The sequence below is a fragment of the Cuculus canorus genome, chromosome 1, assembly GCF_017976375.1.
Source record: "Cuculus canorus isolate bCucCan1 chromosome 1, bCucCan1.pri, whole genome shotgun sequence".
NCBI lineage: Eukaryota > Metazoa > Chordata > Aves > Cuculiformes > Cuculidae > Cuculus > Cuculus canorus.
The window spans coordinates 155,156,319-155,178,525 of NC_071401.1; the positions used below are offsets into that span (position 1 = coordinate 155,156,319).

Below are 22,207 nucleotides of genomic sequence, written 5' to 3' on the forward strand. Positions count from 1 at the left end.
TTTGCAACGGCTGTAGTTACATTCACGGTCACATGCCAGTCCTGAAGACACAATCCTCATTCTAAACTGCACTCAGTCAATGTGACAGCTATTATTAGCAGCAGTGAAACAGTCTCTCAGCGAGGTATGTAGGTACCAAGAGTTTTGCATCTGCTTGTAAAATGTTATCTTCCACTTTTGTAAAGAAGAATTTGACATCAGAGCATGGAAAAGGGTGGGAACTGCAGCATCAGTAAAATACAGAAAAGGCATGAAAGCTTAGGAAAGTGAAAGCGAAGAAAAAGAGCATTAAAAGCTCATCACAAAGAGCATTCACCAAAATAAGAAAGAAAACCCCACAGCTATTTGCAGGGACGGTTACATGCTGCTTGTAATACTGACCAAATTATGCAAAAGGAGCTTTTACATCCTGGCTTCCAGCACTGCTGTGAAATTCCCACAGATGAATAACCAAAGAACACTGCTGCCGCTGCATTCGTTTCGTACGAAAAACACCACTGTAGTCTCCATGCATCTAATACCAGAGACACAAGTATCAGCACGAAGCTAAGTAAACTCCACACAAAGTCAAAAGTGGATCTCTTCCTTCTGTCGACCAGAGGGCATCACTAGTTTCCCCCAACAATCCAGCCGGTAAGCACAATGTTTGTGCCTTGGCAAGTATTTCAGTAAGGAAGGCTACCAAAAAGATGTCAAATGTGTCAGGGTGCAGCAGTGACACTATGGGAAATACCCTCAGAATGGTGACAGGCTCTCAGATTCCAGTCTGCACTTCGTCTCCCTGAGATGCCTTTGGGGATGGAGATCACAAAATGCGGTCTTTATATGCACAGCTGCAAGAGATGATCCTTGTCCCTGCCATGGAGGAAAACCCATTATGGACACATCTATAGAAAACTTTCAAATAGCTATTTTTTTTTTTATATAAAATATTTTCTTTACAGCTGTTTACTTCTGAAAGGCTGTATTAAAATGAGATTGTCCAGAAAGCAAAATTTCACCAATTCTCATTGTGAATTTTGGAAGGGATTCAAGTCCCAAAGCAATATATCCTCTTATTATTGTCCTTACACATTTCCTGTTAGCTTCCTCTGGCTTAGTCTAATTTCAGATGGCAGAACTGCAGACTATAAAGTTCAAATCTTTGTTTTCTTGGAAGGATGCTTACTGTACTATAACCACAATAAACTTTGACAGAAGGTCACCTGCACACCCTTTTACACATCTCACTGAACACTAGGAAAAGTCCTGAATACACTGATGAGTAAAACCATCTTGTAGTTCTTATTACTAATCACCACACTGCAGTGTCCTTCAGCTACTGCAGGTTGGCTCTTAGTCTGGAGAGACACCACCCTCAGCAAATCTTACACACTGCCAGGGAAAACCATTGTCTCTACCTCCTCTAGCCCAAGCAAAAGAAAACCATGCATTCTGCTCCATGCTAATGCCATTCAGCTGATAAGCATCCGCTTACAGGCCTCCTGCAAGAAAAAAGAACACAATTTGCCCCATAAGCTCATTGCATGTTTTCATTTGATAAACTGGAGCTATGTCAGGGCCATATCTCGTTTTCTACCGTAGGCTGCAGAATTTCTTGCCAAGAAATGTGTTGCTTTAACATTTTGGATCAAAATTTATTGATGCAGCAGGTGACAAGATCAGTAATTCAATGCTCAGAAAAGAATGGAGAGATGGGAGTTGGGGCACGAAAGGAAAGACCTAAGTAGGCACTTATTTTTGGTATAGATATTTGTTGAAGTTGTTGATCAATGACTTGCAGGTGTGACAGAATGTTGAAAAATCTGAGGTGACTAATGACAGATCTTATAACTGATAAAAGCACTGAGATAAGATTTATGCAGGCAGCCAAAACATGAGCGGAAAGCACAACTGTCACTGACCCTTATCTTCTTTGGACCAGAGAGTCACACTGACACCTGTCTGGCAAGGACTATGAACAAGCACATTAACTGCAGAAGTTGCTTCTGGATGCAAAACAGGCAATGTTAGTTCAAGTATCATAGTTCTGTTTCCAAGAAAGCATCTGCTTTTCGGCAGCTCCCAAGAAGTCTCAGCATCAGTCATTTGCTGTTTAAAAGTGTAAATACAGATATTTCCCTAAAAATATAAACAGATAATTATCGAATTAATAATTCCAAAGCCACACAGGTTTTTTTAAGCTTTATTAACACGTTTCTCAGATGCTGGCATTATCAATACCCCAGCACCACTGCTGCTGAACATGAAGCTCAGTTTAACTGTGAAGAAAATTTAGTTGATAGGGCAGAAACGTACTTACTGCAAATTTTACTAGGTATCATTACTAGTTCAAAGCATTGTCTGCATTTATGCTAGTGACAGCTGCACTCATGGATCCGCACCCAGTTTCTATCCTTTTTGGTTTCTGCATATGTTGAATCCTTGCATCTTTTTCTTGTAGGTCTACAACTCCTTTTTGTATGAATTTCTGCTAAAGGAAGTATTACAGTAGCCATTTTTTGACAAATTAAGTAGATCACAGTGTGGTAAACAAGCTAGCCTCTGTCCCTCTCCTACTCCTCCTCCCATTCCCAGCATGAAAATAGCTAAGGCTAAAGCAACAGCTGGGGATCATTACACTGACAGGAATAGTTCAGTAAACTCCAAGAGGGGAAAATATGTCATATCCAAAAAAACCAAAAACACATTAGGACAGCAGGATCAAAAAAGTATGTGAATCCAACTCCAGGGATGCTGCTATGACTCTCCTTCCACTGATAACAACTGACTTTTAAAAACCTTGGTCATTCAGTGTTAACCCTTTCCCTAAGCTTCCCACTCAAGTCATAAAGTTGACAAATACCCAACGCTCCTCTGGTCTTCACAGTCAAACGAGGTACACTGGGCATTAAGCAAAAATAAATGTAAATTGCCATCTTACTTCCAACTTCAACCTACCTTACATTAATATATCATTATCTTCACCGCACCTCTTAGCTTTAAAGCATAGCTACAGTCCCTGTGTCACACATTTGCAGCACGAGGCTATGGGTAGTCTAACTATACACGTCTGGTCTCGTGTGCCTCTGGATTTGCCACAAGAAATGCCAGCAGGTCAGCTCACCATATGTTCAGCACTATGTTTTTCTGCGTCAGAGCACTATTTGCATAAATGATTCTGAACTGTAGGTTGCATCTGGCCATGATTCAGAGATGCGCTTGTTACGTTTTGTGACTGGTTTCTGACCTTCAGTACCCAATCTCCCACAACATCTTCAGGTCCATTCTGAACTAGGAAGACATAGATCAACCTTTACATAACAATGTCACCCTGCATTCCTGTGAGATGCCTCAGACTTGGGGACTGCCCTTTCGCTGGGATCTCCTTGGTGTTGAGAGCTGCCAAGTCCACATGTGCAGGTTCTTCTGCCATCTACTGGATGAGGTACGGCCACAGACCAGCTTTACCTTCAGGTGTCCAGAGGCATTATGACATTAAGGTCTAGATCACTCATGAAGAAAGCCATATCTTAACAAGCACTTGCATGACTCCTGATCTCTTCAAAGTACGGAGCAGATATTAATAGTTTAATCAAAGGCTAAGCTAACTCAAATTACCTCACATTTGCTGTGGACCAAGAATGTGCACGCAGTTACCGCAGATCAGATGGCGTGCAGGAGCTTGTTCATGCGTCTGGGCTACGAGACACAAATCTTGGAAAAAGACAGGTGAGTTTCACTGTCAGCCCCCGAGTCACATTAAACATTTTTGAAGGGAGGACTTGCCAAAGAATGTGTTTAGTTTCAGAGCAACGAATGAAAGATATTGCATGGAGGTGGAAAAGCTGGAATTCACTTTTGGAAGCACTTAATTCTAAACTAGATTCATATGAACGCTAATCAGGTTTTGAGCAGCTTTCCGAAGTTTTCTAAAGTTTGCTATTCCCTCTTTACATCTTTCATGAGGGGCAACCATACTGTTGTGTTAACTGGTCTAAAAACTGCAAACTAGGCTCTGGTATTTGAAAACCAAATCTTTCCAAAGCATTCTTGAATAGAGAACATGTTTATGGATTCCTGAATTCTAAGAATTTTACAAATAACTGCCCCAACGCATACTTTGAAAAATACAAGCATATGCTCTTTGACTTTGCCATGTCAAATCCATTTCTGTGTGGAAAGGATCAGCAGTTCTGAAACTTCAATGTCAAGTCTCCGTTCAAAACAAATAAATAAATAAATAAATCAGATTTAGGAGACCATCTGTTTTCCAGACGCAAGGAAACAAGATGAAGTCTATTCCAGATAGCCACTTCTCATGAGATGGATTTAAAATAATAGGTATGAGAATTGTCAGCGTAATACAGGCATCCCTTGTTTGCCCAGCTTTATAACGAGGAGAAAGCAGACTGGCATCCATTTACCTGTATGCGTAGAGAAGTGCACTAATTTTCTGTCCTGGGCAATAACAAAACTAAGGCGTCCCATTTTTAACAGGAGCAAAACTATGGTACAACAGTCATTATAGTTTCAGCTCAATGCTAACTCTGGACTTCAGAGCTTCCACAGGGGTTTACACGTGAGTGTATCTGCTTCTCTGCTGCCTGTAAGATTTGGCTCTGCAAAATACAGTGCATGTTACAGCATAAATATAACAGGCATCCTGAGACTGCAGGAGACTTGAATGGAGCAGCAGCAAAGCTAAAGGGTTATTTTTTTCTCTTCAGACATAAAAAAAGCTGGCAGCACCTATTTCTCTTCCCTATCCTTCCTGTTTGGTAGCTGGTAGAAAGTAGCTTTCCTCATCACATATGATATTAGAGTATAATGAATTATACATGGGGTAGGCTGATGATATTGCTAGACTTTGTACAATCAACACAGCTTTTTCAATAATCAGAGTCATACAAGAATTCAATAACTGTAATTCATTTCAACTTGAGACAACAGCAAACATTTTTATATTGATTGAAGTACTACAGAAATGCATTTTCCTCATTCTACATATTAGCCCACTGTGGAGCTTGTGATATTCAGTGACTGGATGAAATATATATCTTGGCATATCCAAATGCAGAGTGCTCACCTTCCATGAAAATCAATGTCAAGCAAATACAAGACAGCTGCAAGTTCCGGCTTTTTTTTACTCTGGTTTGTTTTTTTCCACCAAAGATTGATGGGCTGCAGTTCTTTGCCTCCAGAGCAGACAAAGTAATCTGGGAATACAGCCTATACGAATGGATTTATGATTCCCAAACTTGAATTTGAGGACTGTGACTTCATTTTTCTTTTCCATATTTGTTCAACCGAGTATTCCAATGAAAACAAGCAACAAAAGTAGCAATATTTTAAAAGTCTAATAACAAGCTAACTCTTAATATCTCTTAAAGAGGCTTTGTAAGGGGAGTTACAGTAGAGAGTAGAAACTTAGCAGTTTTGTTTGGCAGATTCAGCGGGACTAGAGCTGCAGATGAAACAAAAATCTTCCGAATTTAACAGATAAAACCACATACTGCCCCTCTTTCTGCAACAGCCATGCCCTTATTCTGTCTGGGTTTTTATCCTCAACTCCTACCACCCCTTACTTTTCTGTCCAAAACATCACTGAAAGTCATTTTCTACTCCTCTCAGATCACATTACTCGCTCTCAAAAATCAGTCACCACCTTATTTCTGAGACTACTGTGCTGAAGATCTTTGGTCACTCCTCCAAGTTCCTATTAAAATTTCACCTGTAGTTAGATGGATCCAGTTTTTCTGATAAAACGTAAGTCTTGCTACGTTTACCATTGGCATTTTTTTGTGTTCTGCCATCCTTCCCTGTAATCTTCTCCCAGTTCCTGTTTGCTGGTATTTATTATGCTGCATGAGATGAATGGACCACTGTCTGTTTTCATCTCCTCAGTCTTTTCTCAGTCGCTCCAGATCTTCTCCTCTCTCCCTGCAGATATCTTTCCCTGAAATGTGATCTCTATCTGCCTACATAATGTTTCAGAATTGTCAAACTCCCAGAAAAAAAAGCAGATATATTTGCAGAAAACCATTATCTAAAACAGAATCATATTTAGATATACAAACCCCACTCCTTCCACACTCTCCAAAAAGGAACATACTGAAACTTTAAACATGATACTCTATCTCCTCCAAAGCAGAGTTGCCACTCCAGAACAAGCCTTTAAACCTTTAATAAAACAGCCTTAAAACATTGCTCACAAGAGCCCTGTAGACACAGAAGAGAGGAAGAAATTTAAACTCTGAAATTAAAACTTCCAAACACAAGCGTTATTGGCCCAAGGTCCGGGCACTGAAAGTCACTACAAACAGAACTTCAACCTCATCCTGTAACATGCTTACGAGCGCCCTCAGGGACAACAGGTCACAGGAGTCAGTGGGAAACCCAAAATCTGGACTACTGCCCAGAAAAGAAAAAGAAGGCAGATTCAATATGCAAAAGGAGAAAAAAAAATACCCAACAATCAAACCCAACAACCCACAAACCAATTACACAGTGCCTACAACAAAGAAAGCAGAGCCTGCTAACCTTCTCGTAAGCTGTGGTATGAATCCTGATATGTGCTTGAACAGCTCTTCCCTTGCTTTGACACAGTCTCTGCAAGCGGCACAATCCCGACATAGGCAGGCTGGAGTGTCTTGGCTTTATCCAACATATTAGAGGAAATCCCTGGACCTGAAGGCAGATTCTGTAACACGGAAGGCGTCCCAGGCTAGTGGAAAGGGCGCTTAATCCTCACAAGAGACCCCACTGCAATCCCCCTCTACCAGGTTTTGGTCACTGCACCAAGCAGTGGAAGAAAAATTAGTTTACTGCTAGATTCCAAGGCTGTGCTCGCATAGGAACAGAGAGGTACTGGAGGCACAGATAAATCCTGACAGCCAACATCTAAAGATTAAAATCAGCAAGGCTCTTGGCAAAACTTTTCTTCCTACTGTCTCAAAGCTCAGACGGAAACTTCACCGTTTCAGCAGGCAGCTATAAGCATGCAGTCTCCCAGTATGCAGAGTGGTGCTTATCAACAGATGTGTGGACTTCTTCGTGGGGCCGCTTGCAGTGACAGCCAACCTCATTCACCCAAAATAGTGAACAGTTGGTTTCTCTACTCACACTACAGACACCTGCCAGACAGGCGATATCATGTGATTGAGCACTGCGCTCTCTCTCCCCCTGCACCTCCCGACTGTAAGTGCGCTGTGCACACAGCTAGAACAGATCACTCCGACTGCAGAAGCCACACTGCCTTTTTTTCCTTCCCTTTTAAACAGTTAGAAATAGGATTTTAGTTGTAGAGAAGGCTAAACTGATAGTGTGGCAAACTGAGTTCTTATATTCATTTGCTCTGAGACCACCCATAAGCAACAGCAAGCTACTTTGTACAAGCACACATTCTCACCTCTTCTTCCCTCAAATCCTTTCTCCCAACGTACTAGAAACACCTACCTGAAGGTAATCAGCAGCCCAAATCAATAATGCTCTACTGCAACCACTAAAACTTCAGAGTATGTGCTTGTATGGAGGTGGTCATCTCACCTGGAGCTTATTTAATAAGCACCTTGAACAGATGCCATAAGGTTGACAAACTGTGGTTATACGTACTACTCAGCATGGTACTGGAATTAGAAGTAGCCAGAGAAAAGCATATTCCATCCAAGCAACAGCCAGCAGGTACTCTCACTAGTACAGCTGGCGGCTTTGTTGATTTTTAATCTTGCTAAGCATATACCATAAAAGGTGTAATGAAGTTGGAGAAAAAAACCCAAACAAACCAAAAACAAAAAAAAAAAAGAGTCGTTCAATGAAAACATGTACCTGAAAAAAAGTATTCTATTATCTTTCCAGAAAAAAAAAAAATATATAATCATAGAATCATTAGGTTGGAAAAGACCTTAGAGACCATGAGCTCCAACCGTACCTATCTACTACTAAATCATGTCTCCCAGCACATCTACCCGCTTTTTAAACACCTCTAGAGATGCGTCATCCTACAAGCCTGAAGCAAAGACAGCCACATGCACATTACAAAAATATGAAGGTGAATACTCTAACCATTATTGGAACAGTCTTCATGCCATATTCTGCCCCCCCCCAATCAACACAGAAATTTCACATCTCCAAATAGTTTTGAGAGGCATCCAAGCAGTTTTATAAAGCAAGACTGGAATAACAACCACAGGGAAAATGTCTCTAATGATTAAGTGAATACCTAAGAAAAATGATGTTCGATCTAATTTAAAAAGCATGACTTTACTGTGCTGCATCAGAGGAACAAAACAAAGTAACGTATTTAAGTTACAAACTAAAACCAAACATATAGAATTTTATATGTTTACTAAATAATGATGCTAGATGGCATCAGTGATGTTTCTGAGTATCTTCAACAGTACTTGTCTTACTTTGACATGAATAGCCTTGACTCAGAAAAGAATCCAAACTCTAAAATTCCTATCAGTAAAAAAAAGATCTTTGGTGATAATACAAATCTCCATAATTGCATTACTCGTAAATCACCCATGTATACTCAACATAAACTCTCATCTTAAATTTAGGATTTGTAAAAGTCAGGTAAAGATTCAGTTTCACAATGAACTTTGGCCAAGAAGATTAAATTACTGCATAAATAGATGAGCCTGCTTCTGCCCGAACTGCGTGGGGAAGCTGACCTGGCAGACCATGAGTGTGCTAAAGCCAGGACGAAGGAGGGGATCAAAAAAACACACTGCCCAGATTCCCCTTTCAACGGCAACACACAACTCCACACTGAATCAGGCCTGATATTCTGTGCAGACAGGTCCCATAATTACTGTAATAACTGAAGAGCAACTATCCTGTGCCAGACTCTCAGTCCTACTTCTTCTGGCAAGCAATACGCAATCTGGATGGTGGAAATGACAAGATTCAGCTACAGAGGTCAAAGACTGATTACTTAGCCAGCTGGGGCCTCTGAGCTGTTAGCACACTACAATGTACGAGGCCTAAGAAATGTGAGCCAGTTGTTCCATCCAGCTGACTCAGCAGTACCCAAGTATTGCCGGAACAGCCTTAAGATGTTGCCAGAGCGCTAAAGAAGAAAACTTGAAGAACTGAAAGAAGAGAGGCACCAAACAGCTAATAATATGTGAAACATATCGCCAGGAAACATATCGCCAGGTTTGGTAACCTGATGATATAACAAATCCTCTGCAGCTGTAATTGACCACTCCAACTTGATCAACATTTGATCCTCACTATATATAATTGCAGAGCTGCAGATACGTATGCAGACTTACCTATCTTCCTATGCAGAAAACAGCTTGAAAAGAAAACCACCCGATTTGCTTAATTGTAAGTAGATAAATCTTCTCTTTGCTGAGCAAGATATTCTCAAATTTTGTCCTACAACGTCATATTTGTCCTCCAGACTTATTCAGTATTTTGAAAGAAGGAGCCATTATCCAAAACATAAAAAGACAGGCCAGAATACTCCAAAAAGGATTTAGATAATGCCCTACTATCTTCTAAGAAGACAAACTCCAAGGATCCCAGGTTGAATGACATCTTTCATACACAAGTGATTGAGGGGTAGCTTCTTGCTGAAAGAGGGTAGATTTAAATTAGATATTAGGAAGAAATTTTTTCCTGTGAGGGTAGTGAAGCACGGGAACAGGTTGCCCAGAGAAGTCATGGATGCCCATCCCTGCAGGTATTCAAAGTCAGGTTGGATAAGACTTTGAGTAACCTGATCCAGTGGAAGGTGTCCCTGCCTGTGACAGGGGGGCAAGAACTGGATGATCTTTAAGGTCCCTTCTGTCCCAAACCATGCTATGATTCCATGAAAATATGGATTCTGTTAGATGAGTAAAGACCAAGAGCAATCTGTCTTTCATGAAACACTGGCACTACTGCCAGATATTGAAGAGCACCGAAAAGTTAAACAAAAGTTTAATTTCTTTTACTGGATTCTGATGTACTGGTAAGAGATCTGAACGTCTTATCAATGATCACATGGACAGAAATGTCAATGCACTGCAAGAACAAATAAGGCCTGCTGTGTAACTTTGACAGTTACTTTAGAAGTCAGCAAGGTAGAAGGGAAGATCCGTTTCACAGCAGAGGTAGGACTTCCAACAAGTTTCAGTTGCTTAACTGCTCCAGAAAAGTAGCATCAACCCACACCAATGCATGTCCAACAATCAGTGTCTTGCACAACCCTTACCCTGTAATTGGCAGCAGTGCTGTTGGCAAAAAGATCACCTCTATCAACAGGACGTAAGTACTTGCTACAGATTCCTGGTTTGGAAAGCATCAGGCCAAGTTTTTATAATCTGACATCTACTGAGCCTTGCATCCTTTGACTTTCAAGTGTGAAATGAGATAAAGGCTGTGGGAATGTATTCTTCCTTAAGATGTTGCATTACTACTTATACTCTCACACAGAAATAAGAAGTGACATCAGGTACACATATGGCTTGCACAGACACTGCTGCTAGTACTGAGGCCTGGTGAGCACAGAATGTAATACTGCTATTTGCATGCCAGTTATCATTACTTACTCACTATTTTGAACCAATCTGTTAACTTTTATCTTCTTTTATTTTTCTGCCAAGACAACATATAAGCAGCAACATATAATTTTTCAAATTCCCATTCTGTGCTAAAGGAAAAACATGGAAGAGTGAACAAACCCCAAGTTAAGTTCTAGCCCTGCCGTAGATATTTGACCTTTAAATTCCAGGAACACACTAAATACTGCCTGTGCAAAGCTAGCATCAGACCTGCAAGTTGTCACAGCTTAAAGCTTGCTACCACCAAAAGGATCTCTCCCAGTTCACCTTCTCTTGCCCTTCTCCCAACCACACATGCTCTTAGCTCCCTTAAAATGAGTTCTGACATCCATCTGGTATCTTAATGACCCAACTCAACCTATTAAACAGCATTACCAACAGGAGGGATGAGCACCAGAGCTCATGGCTGGTGAACACAGCTGGGAAGAGAGAGAGAGACCACATCAGTCATAACACAGGCTAAACTGGATCAGCTTAACTGTAATATAAAACTGCATCCTTAGTTTTACCCCCAAAAATGAATGTATTCTTTAAATTCAAATTAACGAGTGGATAGAAAAATTGCTACCAATCCACCCACACCAGCTTCAAATGTGTTTTCTTTCCTCCTTTCACCTCTGTTCCTCTGCCCTGCAGCAGGTTCTGTCTTCCTTCCCCCAAAAACAATGTTTTCAGACAACACAATGCCTGCAAGAATCTACATGCAAACAATTTAGTGATGAAATCCAAATAATGTATTGCTATAAACTAGCAAACAGCTGCGATATATGCACACTCAGACAACATGAGAAAGACCTCAGTTGAGGTCTAAGCCAGATGAAACCTTAGGAAGAAGTATGAGCTCACTATATTTGAAGATCTGTCTCTGATATTTCTAGCAAGCAGACAAAAGATGGAAAAATGATAGAATGCTGCACTTACATCACTGTAAAACACCGATGTCTTATGACTCTATTCATTCTATGCTTCCTATAAGTACAGGCCTCACGCTGACACTTGTGTCGCTTTTTCTTAGCTAAGGATTGCATTTATGTAATGTGAGTTTGCTTTGGATATTCCCAGGATCCTGCCTCCCACCAACAGTGACCTTCAAGAAGAAGCAGAAACATCAGGCTGGGAGCACTGTACATTCTCACTTCTCCAGTTCTCAGGGAGAGCCTGAAGTTTACACACTGATATTTTCAACTAGCTGGTGACAGCTAATGCTGCCAGTCAGCATTCAGAAAACTCCTAGGTGTGACAGGTAGCCCCAAAGGTAAACCACCATGCAGATGTAAAAAAGGCAACAGCAGCAGGCATGCCTGGAAACGTGGACCTCTGCTGTAGCTTTAGAGTGGCTCTTCAGTCCCCCAACCCACTCTGGGATATACCACCACCCCCACTTTTGGCAAGTTGGCTGTCATTGAGCTGTAAATACTGTGAGTTGAAAGCTTAAAAATAGCTGCTGCACAGGCTGGAAAACCTATCAGATGATGTCAAGGCGCATTTTGAGCCTTCCCCTCCTCCCTACCACTTCCTTTCCTATGTCATTTTCTCATTACCTCACTGTCTCTAATTCTGAAAGTGCTTCTCTTGGCATCTTTCAGCTGCCAAAGCGAACTTTACACAGCAGCTAGAGCCAAATCAACCCCCAGCACATACATAAACTCTGCTACCCACCCCATTCTTTGGGATTCAGCCAAGACATCAGTTTGCCTTTCCCTGAAAACACACACATGAAATCTCCTGATGCCTATCTGCAAAACACAGGAGTGGGAAGAATCAGTTCAGCCCAAGGAACACAACGCTGATCTGCATTTGATTAACTCCATAGATAAACAGTTTCCAATCAGCAAAGCAAGTCAACATTTTAAGTGAAGTGTGGAGAGACAGCAGCAGCGATGCCCCAGACTCCTCTCCCTAATACGAAGTCACTCAGCCCTGCCTCTCTCCCAGGCTCTGCAGACCTGAAAAGGAAGGAGAGGCAGAAGAAGGAAGATGAAACCTTTGCTTTTCCCACCTCTCCCCTCCCCAAACCAAGAACTCGCTTGGTCAGTGTTGCTGACCAAAGGTCCTCTGCAAAGAGACTGCTACAAGGACAGAAAAGAGGGGAAGGAGAGAGAGAAAGGCAGTAGAGATGCTAGTTCACTTATGGTCCTTGCCTCTTCTCCTTCCTCCCGTCGGGACCTTTTATACTGAGGAAGCTGGGACAATAAAGAGAAGGAAGTGGTCCAGAAGCCTACTTTACTCGAGATCATACCAAAACAAAAGTATTATGCAGCACATGCTCCTGGTATTACTACATGGGAGTGTTACACTTAGTCAGAATGTGTGGTCTACACAGCCAAATCACTGCAATTTTTAAAGACAAGTTGGTTAAATTCACCCTTTTTTTTTTAGTTGGATTTTCTTTTGAAAACCACTGGCAACAGTTCTGTCAATGCTGTCCTCTAGAAAGCTGTACGTATACTCCTTGACTACAAAACGGTGTTGCCTATGTACATTTCTATCCAAAAGAAGAAATGCAATTAGAAGGTGGATTTCTCTGGCAAATGTATTGGAAGGACTGTCCACAACTGAAAACTTCACAGTAAAGGGCAGGAGGAAAAGCATGGGATTACGAAAAACAAGTTTGTATAGATAATTCTCAAACATCTGCAGTCCACTGTGCATATGAGCCCAACAAAAACAAGCAAGTACATTAAAAACACATATCCAAACACATTTTATTTGTTATTTTTACCATTTTGGTCAATAAATTCTGGCTAGATGCAACCACTGTTGCAAAAGTCTACATAGTTCAAAGTTACTAGCCCTTCTTCAAGTTACTCCCCCTTGCTGAGCCCCCAAAACTCTTTGTATGAACGCTCTCACTCTGTTCCAGTGCAAAGTCAGAAAGATTAGCTCAAATTACCTTTGCTAAGCCAACAAGCCTCACAGAGAGAGCTCACACATCAAGTACACCATCTCAGATCTGCTCCAGCTGGAATTGCAACAGAATTCCCATATATTCTTTTAGTTCAGCTATTACCCATCCTGCTCTAAACTAAATACTTAAGACCAAAGGAAGTAAGAGTAACATTTCCCTGCGCTGACCGAAGAGCAATAGTTTACCTGTTTTAAGAGTAAAAGTTTTCTAGCCAGAGACAGTCATCCAACATTCAACAAAGTTAAGGGTATATACTGTGCCTAGGGAAGTACGCTGAGCACAAGAAACTAGACTTTTCAAAACATTTCCACTTGCAGATACTTTAGGCTTTAATTTAAACTAATATGAACAATTGAAAACAGAAGAACACAAAATATTTAGTTTTGCTCTCAATAGCAGAAAGAACAGTAGCTGCCAGACCAAGAGGGGCAGTAAGCAGGACAGAGCAGAGAAGGAGACAATTTGAGTTTGTCTTAAAACAGCACTTCTTTTTAAGAGGAAATAACTGGGAAAGGACAGGAGAAAGATACCCCTCCCCTCATGTTAAGGCATGTCTAAGAGTTCGAGAAGTTATGTCACTAATTCCTGTGGTTGCTGAACAGAAGACATCCGGCACTTCTCCCTCCCACATCCTTTCAGCTTCTGGCAATAAAAGGTTTCTTGCCTATCAAGCCCTCCTCCTGTGCAAAGGGGCTACCTGCAAACACTTGGAAAATGCAGTCTATTTTTAAACTACCTAAGCAAGAGAGGAATCATCCAAGCTGCACTCAATACTCATGCACTATTTGTGAAAGGAATACCAAACCCTTCATTTGCTTCCCAGTTATTCTAGCGGAATAGACACAATGTAAACTCTCACTATAGGATCGTGACTTCTGCCCAGAAAGCACCGTTCCTTCTCCAAACCCATCAGTTACACCTGAAATAACAACATTGTTGAGGTGCAATATGACAATTATTTTTTGTTAATCTGATACAGAAATGCAACCCCAGATTCTAGATTTTTATTACAATGTCTATTTACCTGCGATGGCTGCAGAAGGCTGCTTCCCAATGTGCAACAACTTATGCACTAATGCAGGTAGAATTCTAAAAAGACTATGTACCATCCCATTCATTTAATATGTTAGTAACCACTGCTAATAATTTTAGACGCTTTTTTTTCAAAGGTTAACTTTTTCTCCAAAAATTATTCAAGTGCTTTGTCACAAATGTGGTAGAAGAGGCTCAGATGAGGTGAAGTAGGAGAGGAAGTATTACGATATTGCTAAGCAAATGCAGTGGTTAGTTGCTGCTGAAAGTGGTGGTCCCCTTTTCTGTTGTCATGGATGCTCATCTCACCCCACAAAAATAGCCATTGTCAGGATCTTCTGAGACATGAAATAATTTTGTCCTTAGAATATAAAATCAGTTCTTGCATTGACCTCCAATGTCAAATGCTTAAATTCCTCCTTTAATGCCGAAATGCTCAGCTATCCCCTAGACAGATGCCAATCTCAAGCTTTCATAGTGGCTTCGACAACTGAATTTATGTTTCCAATATAAAAATGTATAGCACACTCTAGTTTTAATCTTTAGCTACAACATGAAATAATCCTGAGACAATGTCAAGGTGTACAACCATTTAATTTCATGGAATGGACTGCACTGATACATACGGAAAAGGTTTCCAGGATCTAAAATGGACCTATCTCCTCTCCACATGTGCAAATATAAACTTTAACTACAACACAAAAGCGTGAATCTCAGGAGGCAGACAGTGTGAGACTGGATTTGGAATAGTTTTTATCTGCCTGCCATTAAATTATTCAGCTTTTGATTAGCGGGAAAAATATCCTGGTTATGCTACAGCGGAAGGAGTCCTTTAATGCCTTCATGACGTTCACTTGCCTATCACTTCAGGAAGATTCGGTTTTGACAGTATTACTGTTCCTTCTCCATAGACTACATTGTCAAGTAAAGCATATTCAGCATTAACCAACACAAAGGTTTATTTTCCTTAAAGATGTTCAAGACTGTAGAAGAAGACAGATTCTTAGTAAGAAATGTACAACTTCTCCCAGTTCGTGCATCACTTGATCTCTCCACAGTGCTTTGGTCACAATTCACAGGTACCAGACAAAAATATAATATTTTCTTCAACTGACCTAAAAAAATTGTGCAGTTCAGAATAAACCTCATTGTCCAAGTATTTGAAAAGAACTATTTCCAGAAGGAAAAAACCTCACCAAAAACCAAGCTAAAGCAAGAAACAGTAATTTTGCACAGACAGAGCTATAGAGACAAGAGCTCTCTCCAGTGAAAACGAGGGTGAGCTGCCATGCTTTTTCTGCTCAGTGCCTCAGTGTAGGTTCATATGTACAGGAAATCGCCACAAAACGTGAAACTGCAGCTTGATATCCTAAACTCAGCCTGCACGTATCCATGTTCCAAACCTCTGCCCCAAAGACCCTTCCACATATGTGAGACTCCAATTTTTTAAGTGCCCGTGATATAACCATCACTGGCAAAAGTTTATAACAGACAAGGTTTTAGAGAGGTAGAAAAAGCACAATAAAATACTGCACGTGGTTCGATCGGACCCATGTGATTACCCAAAAGAAGTAAGGCAAGACACAGACCTCCTTTGCAAGGATGATGATTACTTATGAAATAAATTGCATTTCATAACCAAAAGTTCTGGTAATCCCATCTCTGAAAGCAAAGAGAAAAGGCAAGTAACCGTGAGGCTGCATAATCTTCTATTTCTCCAGCAAAACCTGTCAAATCCTATGAGTTCTAATCCCCAACTGGCTTAAAAGCACTGCAAGGCACGTAACCTAAGTGCTTAAAACTGTAAAGATAACTGTGCTAGGAACATTACGTTCTGATTGAGGCCTCAGCTTTCCTACTCCTAAATCTTACCTGAAACAATGTGCAACGAAGCCTCTTTGGTCACTATCTTTCATCAGCTGTCTGGCATTCCTTCAAGATCTTCCTTGTTGCTTTGGTACGAGTTACCAGAAGTCATTAGTTAGAAACTTGCATTTATGGATTCCAAATAAATCAATCCAATTAAAAAAACCCCTTTGTTTGATAAACTGGGTTAAAATCAGTAGAGAAATTTAAAATAACACAGTCTGTGTGTCAGAACTAGAATTAGAAATCTTTGGCTACTGAATCTGTTTTATTAATCCAGACCAAGAGCGGGACAATTAAAGTGGGATTGCATAAAAGCAACCAGGTTGATGATCTGATTGAATAGGCAAACATGCAACTTAAAAAGATATGGGTTTTATATGCCTGCCAGTTCTTATGATCTGACAGGACTTGGCTGCTTGCTCCTAATACATCTAACAGCTGGCTGAACAGAAGTCACTTACAAACAAACTCTTTAGAACAAAAACAATTTTAGCAGTATAAACATTGCCATATGCTTGCTCTCGGCAACTACACTATAGTAAGTCTAGAATTTATTATAAACTCACAGTTATCTTCTATCAGAAAATATTTTTGCTGAGTAAGACAGCTATTGGGCAAAACTGCCTTTAGGTCTGAGCTACAATGTGGAGAGACAGATGTGGTAGGAGAGAGCAGTGCATATTGTCTACCCTAACTTGGTGAGGCTCTTGACACTTGTGTCCTGTGTAATCCTTACAGAGAGAAGCTGATGGAAGTATGGGCTGACTGAGGAGAGAGTGAGATGGATTGAAAACCGTCTGAGTGGCTGGGCCCAGAGGATGCACTAGCACAGGCTAGGGGCTGAGTAGATGGAAAGCTGCTCGTCGGGAAAGGGCCTGGGGATTCTGGTGGACACCAAGTTGAACATGTGCCAGCAATGTGCCCTTGGGATAAAGAAGGCTAGTGGCATCCCCAGCTGCATTAGGAGGGATGTTCCCAGCAGATTGGGGGTGGTGATCCTTCTCTTCTACTCAGCACTGGTGAGGCCACACATTTGGCCTCAAATACGTATAAATATCTGAAGAGATGGTACAGAGAACACAGCCAGGCTCTTCTCAGTGGTACCCAGGGACAGGACCAGAGGTAATAGGTACAAACTAAAACAAAGAAGGTGCCCTCTGAACATCAGGAAACACTTTTCACCATGAGGATGACTGAACAATGGCACAGGTTGGCCAGCAAGGTTGCAGTCTCCATCCATGGAGGTATTGAAAAGCTGTCTGGATACAATCATAGGCAACCGGGTCTAGGTGGCCCTGCTTGAGGAGATGTGCTGGTCACAATGACCTCCAAAGGTCCCTTCCAACCTCAACCATTCTGTGATAGATGTGTAACTACTCTTTTTCCAGTAGCTTGCTTGTCCTTTCAAAGATATGTAACAACCTCAGAGTAAAAATGACAACACAATTTAACAGCACAAATCTCATACTGGGAAAATGCAAATATTTTTCATATTCTCCAGAGTGATAGGTACTCTGGACACTAATAAAGCCACCCACTTCTAATTTAATATATGTCTTAATTATTTGAGTCTATCATGCACTGTGTATTCTTTCTTGCTGCTTGATCTTTTCTCTCTCCTAGACTACCCAGCCACTGCCACTCTTTACTGGTTCAGTGATCCAGTATTTAAGACTTTTTTCACCCTACTGACGACTTCACAGTCAAAACTCGTTCTCTTCTCCTTTATTCAGTTCCACTCTGCAGTAGTTTTATGGTGTTGCCCGAGCCAGATGAAATATTCTAGCATCTTTCTCCACTTCTCATCATTCCTTCTTGTTGATGGCTCTAGGTTTCCTAAGAGAATTCAGCAAGTTAGTTCAGCTCACTGATCCAGCAGAAAACTTTTTTTATGGCTTTGTTTTCAAAAGTGAATTGGACTGCTTACAAGCGTCTAGTCATAGAATTTACATCCCAGCTAGCTGGGACTAGGCAGCAGATGCGCTGAGCTGCTAATAATGAAAACCAGAGTAGTGAAGAAAAGTACAGCTCTTTCCCCTTCCTTCCACTGGTCATGAAAATTCAGTGGGTCAGTTATAATCATTTCCTGTTATTTCACCCTCGAGTCAAGCTTCTTCAATTCAGTTTCGATTTCTTTACCAGAAAGAGGCTTGACCCCAAGAGACAGAGCTGCCACATTTCTGTTTGGAATAGCCTGAAGATAAATGTACAGGCATGCGTAGATTACCAGAGCATCCAACACTCTATGGTCAGGCTAGGATTACTCTTTGTAAAAAGCACATCGGTTTCAAGATATGTTAGATTTATTACTATTATGCTGCAGAAAAGTCTGGGATTTCTGAACGTCTTCTGCCCTCTCAGTTACTGGGGTGTAGCTCCAGCAGGGCAGCCAGACATCTGGAAATTCTGCACAAGTCTTGGAAGAAACCTTGTGGTCCAGATGTGGGGAGGAAAAAAGTGGACAATCTGGGAAAATCAGACATACAGTGGTGATACCACAGTTTACAGGGGAAGCAGTATCTATTATTAGCTCAAACCCCTGGAAATAAGAGCTTCCACCACAGTTTAGACCCCTATCTCTCCACAACCAACTCATGCTTCAAGGATATGTCTGAAAACTGTTCTACAATGCTTTTTCAGGCTGCGCTTCTGCTATCAGCATCTTGAAATTATCATGTTATACAAATAAATTTCTGCATAACCAGCCTCCTTACACAGATTAGAGAGAAATACTTAAGCATTTGACACTCCCAGAATTATGACCTTAGGACAGACTTTCCTGACACAGTCTTCCCACACTCTTACATCTTCTACCCCCAACTCTTCTCTCCTCCTCCTCTAAACCAGTTCCTCACCATTCTTCACTAAAGAACCAATTTTTCCCTCCTGCTCACTCTCCAAATTATTAGCTACTCAGAATTCCTAATCAAGCTCTCCAATCTCCTGTCCTAATTAAACCAAAGGAAAGACTAGTTTGCATAAATAACATTTTCAAGATCTAGTTTTAGCTTCTGGATTTTGCAGCAAAGTTTCCAGTCCTGCTTCAGGGCCAGAAGGTTAAACATTTCTCAATGACGCAGACTCCCTTAGCGGGAGAGTGACAAGGAAGTGGTCCAAAAAAACTCATTCTTCCCAGGCACTAAATCAACAACCACAGCAAACACTGAGTGCCTCTCTCTGAGGAAAACTGGGAGGAGTGGAGCAGTCTTGTCCTACATGCAGTCAGTTAGTCTGACACCAAAACACAAAAGGCCGGTAAAAGGAACAGAAGAAAACAAAGCATAACAAAAGAAAAGAAGGAAAAAAACCAAGAGAAATTAAGACTGTATATAGTACATTTAAAGTTATATGGAACTCAAAATAAAACTAAAAAAAGCCAAAACAAAACAAAAAAAAAACACCCCCAAAAAGCCTAAATACTTTTGAATGCTGCATTTCTGTTTAAAACTGCTATTCTTTTCTGGTTCATTCAAGGTGCCAGTAACTTCCTAGCTTAAAGGTAAAGATGCTTTGGCCTTTAAACAGGCTGCAGTTTTCCTGCCCAAGAGACCATTCTTCACTACAGTTGTTTGAGACACTCACAAGTCAGTCACTGGATTTTCAAGATAAGATTAGAAGTTTCTCCATAAGGAGCCTACTAATCTGGATCTTGTTCTTGCTTAGTTTGAGGTAACGTAGGGTCAGCAAACGCATACGGCAAAGTGTTTTCTGTTTATTTCAGCTTTTAGAGAAAGATTGTTGAAGGCTCTAAGCCTTGGGAGTGTTTTGCAATAAGTCAAACTCAAGGTACTTTCTGAAGAGCTTAACCAGAAGTTTGGCGAGTTGTAATTTTTAACTGGTGGTACCTCAGTGGCAGGCAGTAACTTTAATAAACCAAAACATTTCAACTGCTTTTTAAAAGTCATATACTTAATTTGAGTTGCCATCAATGAACGCAAAATCCAAATCTCAAATATTGAAAGACACAGACAAGGAAAAGCTGCTTCAATCAGAGTATTTCCAGCAAGGGGGAGGGGGGGGGAAAAAAAAAAAAAAGATAAAACACATCTCATTAAAGTCAGTTATCATTACAGGATGATCACGCCAGCTTGTGCTTCCCTAGAAGCTGCAAATTCTTTATTTGGGATACACTTGTTTCTGAGAAAACACACAATCAGGGCAAAGAAAATGGAAAAGTCTCCAAAGAACCATAAATACATTTCTCAGCCTACTTCTTACACTGGATAATTAAATAGGTTCCTAACCTGTTGGGATTCCAATGCTGTGCATAATGCCTAGGAAGTATCACTAACATTACATAGAGGATCTGACTTAAAATAAGCGTCACGATAGAAAGATACAAAAAAAGTATTCAGCAGGTTACATTAGCAGACATTACTTTAGCACCTGCCCACTTAGGGATATTGTAAATGGATACAGCTTCTGCTAGGGAAAATATCTTGCTGGTATTAAGGTCTGCATCATTTTAACTACAAAAGCCTATGTGGACTAAAACTGACACACACGATCATTTAATATTGCAAACTAGATTTTTAACCAAGGAGAGAAATTCTAGGACAGCTTTCCAGCATGAGTTGCTGGCGAGTAAAAAATCTAACATTTTTCAAAATGGTGCTTGATAAAATGATGAAAGGAAGTGTATGACCTGATTCCTTGCAACAGCGGGCAGTGGCCTCCGTGACCCTGAAGAGTAATTCCAGTCCTGTGTCTTTATGATTCCTTACCTACTTAAATCATTACTAAATTATCCAACATTCTCAAACCACACTAAGGTTAATCACAAAAGGGAGTTGTGCCAATGTAATTAAACTACTTTCCTATATTGATTCTTTTAGTAAAATTCTCTCGACAAAGAAATTGAGGGAAGAGGGGATATTTCTTCCATTAAGATAAAGACTCCAGTTTCACCTCCATAAAGCAGAGTTCATGTTTCCTCAGTCACAAATTAAAAGAAAGTTCAGACGACGTCAAGGTAACCAGCTGAGGTTTCTCCATTTGGAACAAGTGTCAGTAGCTTCTTGGAAGAGCCCTAAGGTCAGAACAGCAGAGGGTGCTGTAAGTCTGAACTGAGGTGCAACAACTCGGCAACAAGCAGCATCCTCCAGATGCCACACGAAGCTGTAGGTTACCTCGGGTTAAGGGGCTTGGGGTTTGTTTTGTTTTTTTTTGTTTGGGTTTTCTTTGGTTTAGAAGGCTGGGGTTTGTACTGCAGGAGTCATTTGAGACTGGTAAAATCAGAAGGCAAGCAGTTAATCTATGGCAGTTTCCACATAACATCAAACACCACCACCAGAGACATGCCCAAAACCTCAGCAGCTATCTATAATCCCCACCACTGATCTATACAGCTCTGGGCATGCATTAGAGACTGATTCCCATTGAAGCTTAGACACCAAAACCCTCATATTTTAATGCCTACAAATCAAACTGTAGACAGGACATGAATCCCATTACTATAAAAATTAATCCTGAATCTAAGCTCCAACGCAGATTTCTGCTATCACAAAGGAATGGAAAGTTGAGTGCTTAGTTAAACATTAGTCATCTCTTAAATCTGGCAAATGCTGGATAGCAAGGAGTAACCAGGTAACTTGGAGACAGAACAGACGTGTGTCTGAACTGCATCCCTTTAGGCAAAGCATGCCTGGTGTCATCAGCATAGCAGTTTAGAGAGACTCAGCGTAACACACGTTCGGATATTAACCCAGAACCTATGCTAGTGGCAGGCCACAAAAATGACTATGATCAGTGTGTCCCACAATGATAACAAGTGATCAGTTTGAGCCTCTTTAAATAATGTTTAACTAATTTTTACACAGTCATGCCTAAAGACCTCAAATAAGCTGATTTAAATAATTAT

At 40.8% G+C, this 22,207-nt stretch overlaps 1 protein-coding gene across 2 annotated transcripts in view; it reads right to left on the minus strand.

Annotated features, from left to right (window-relative positions):
* MRTFA (myocardin related transcription factor A) overlaps positions 1-22,207 on the minus strand; it is a 73,649-nt gene that overhangs the window by 44,337 nt on the left and 7,105 nt on the right. Inside the window, exon 1 of one of the 2 annotated variants that reach the window (XM_009556634.2) lies at positions 6,523-6,955. The exons of the other annotated variant lie outside the window; for it this stretch is intronic. Within the exon in view, the coding sequence (XP_009554929.1) occupies positions 6,523-6,649 (127 nt within the window). The 5' untranslated portion in view covers positions 6,650-6,955. Of the gene's footprint in view, positions 1-6,522; positions 6,956-22,207 lie in introns of those variants that run through there. 2 annotated transcript variants of the gene reach the window in all.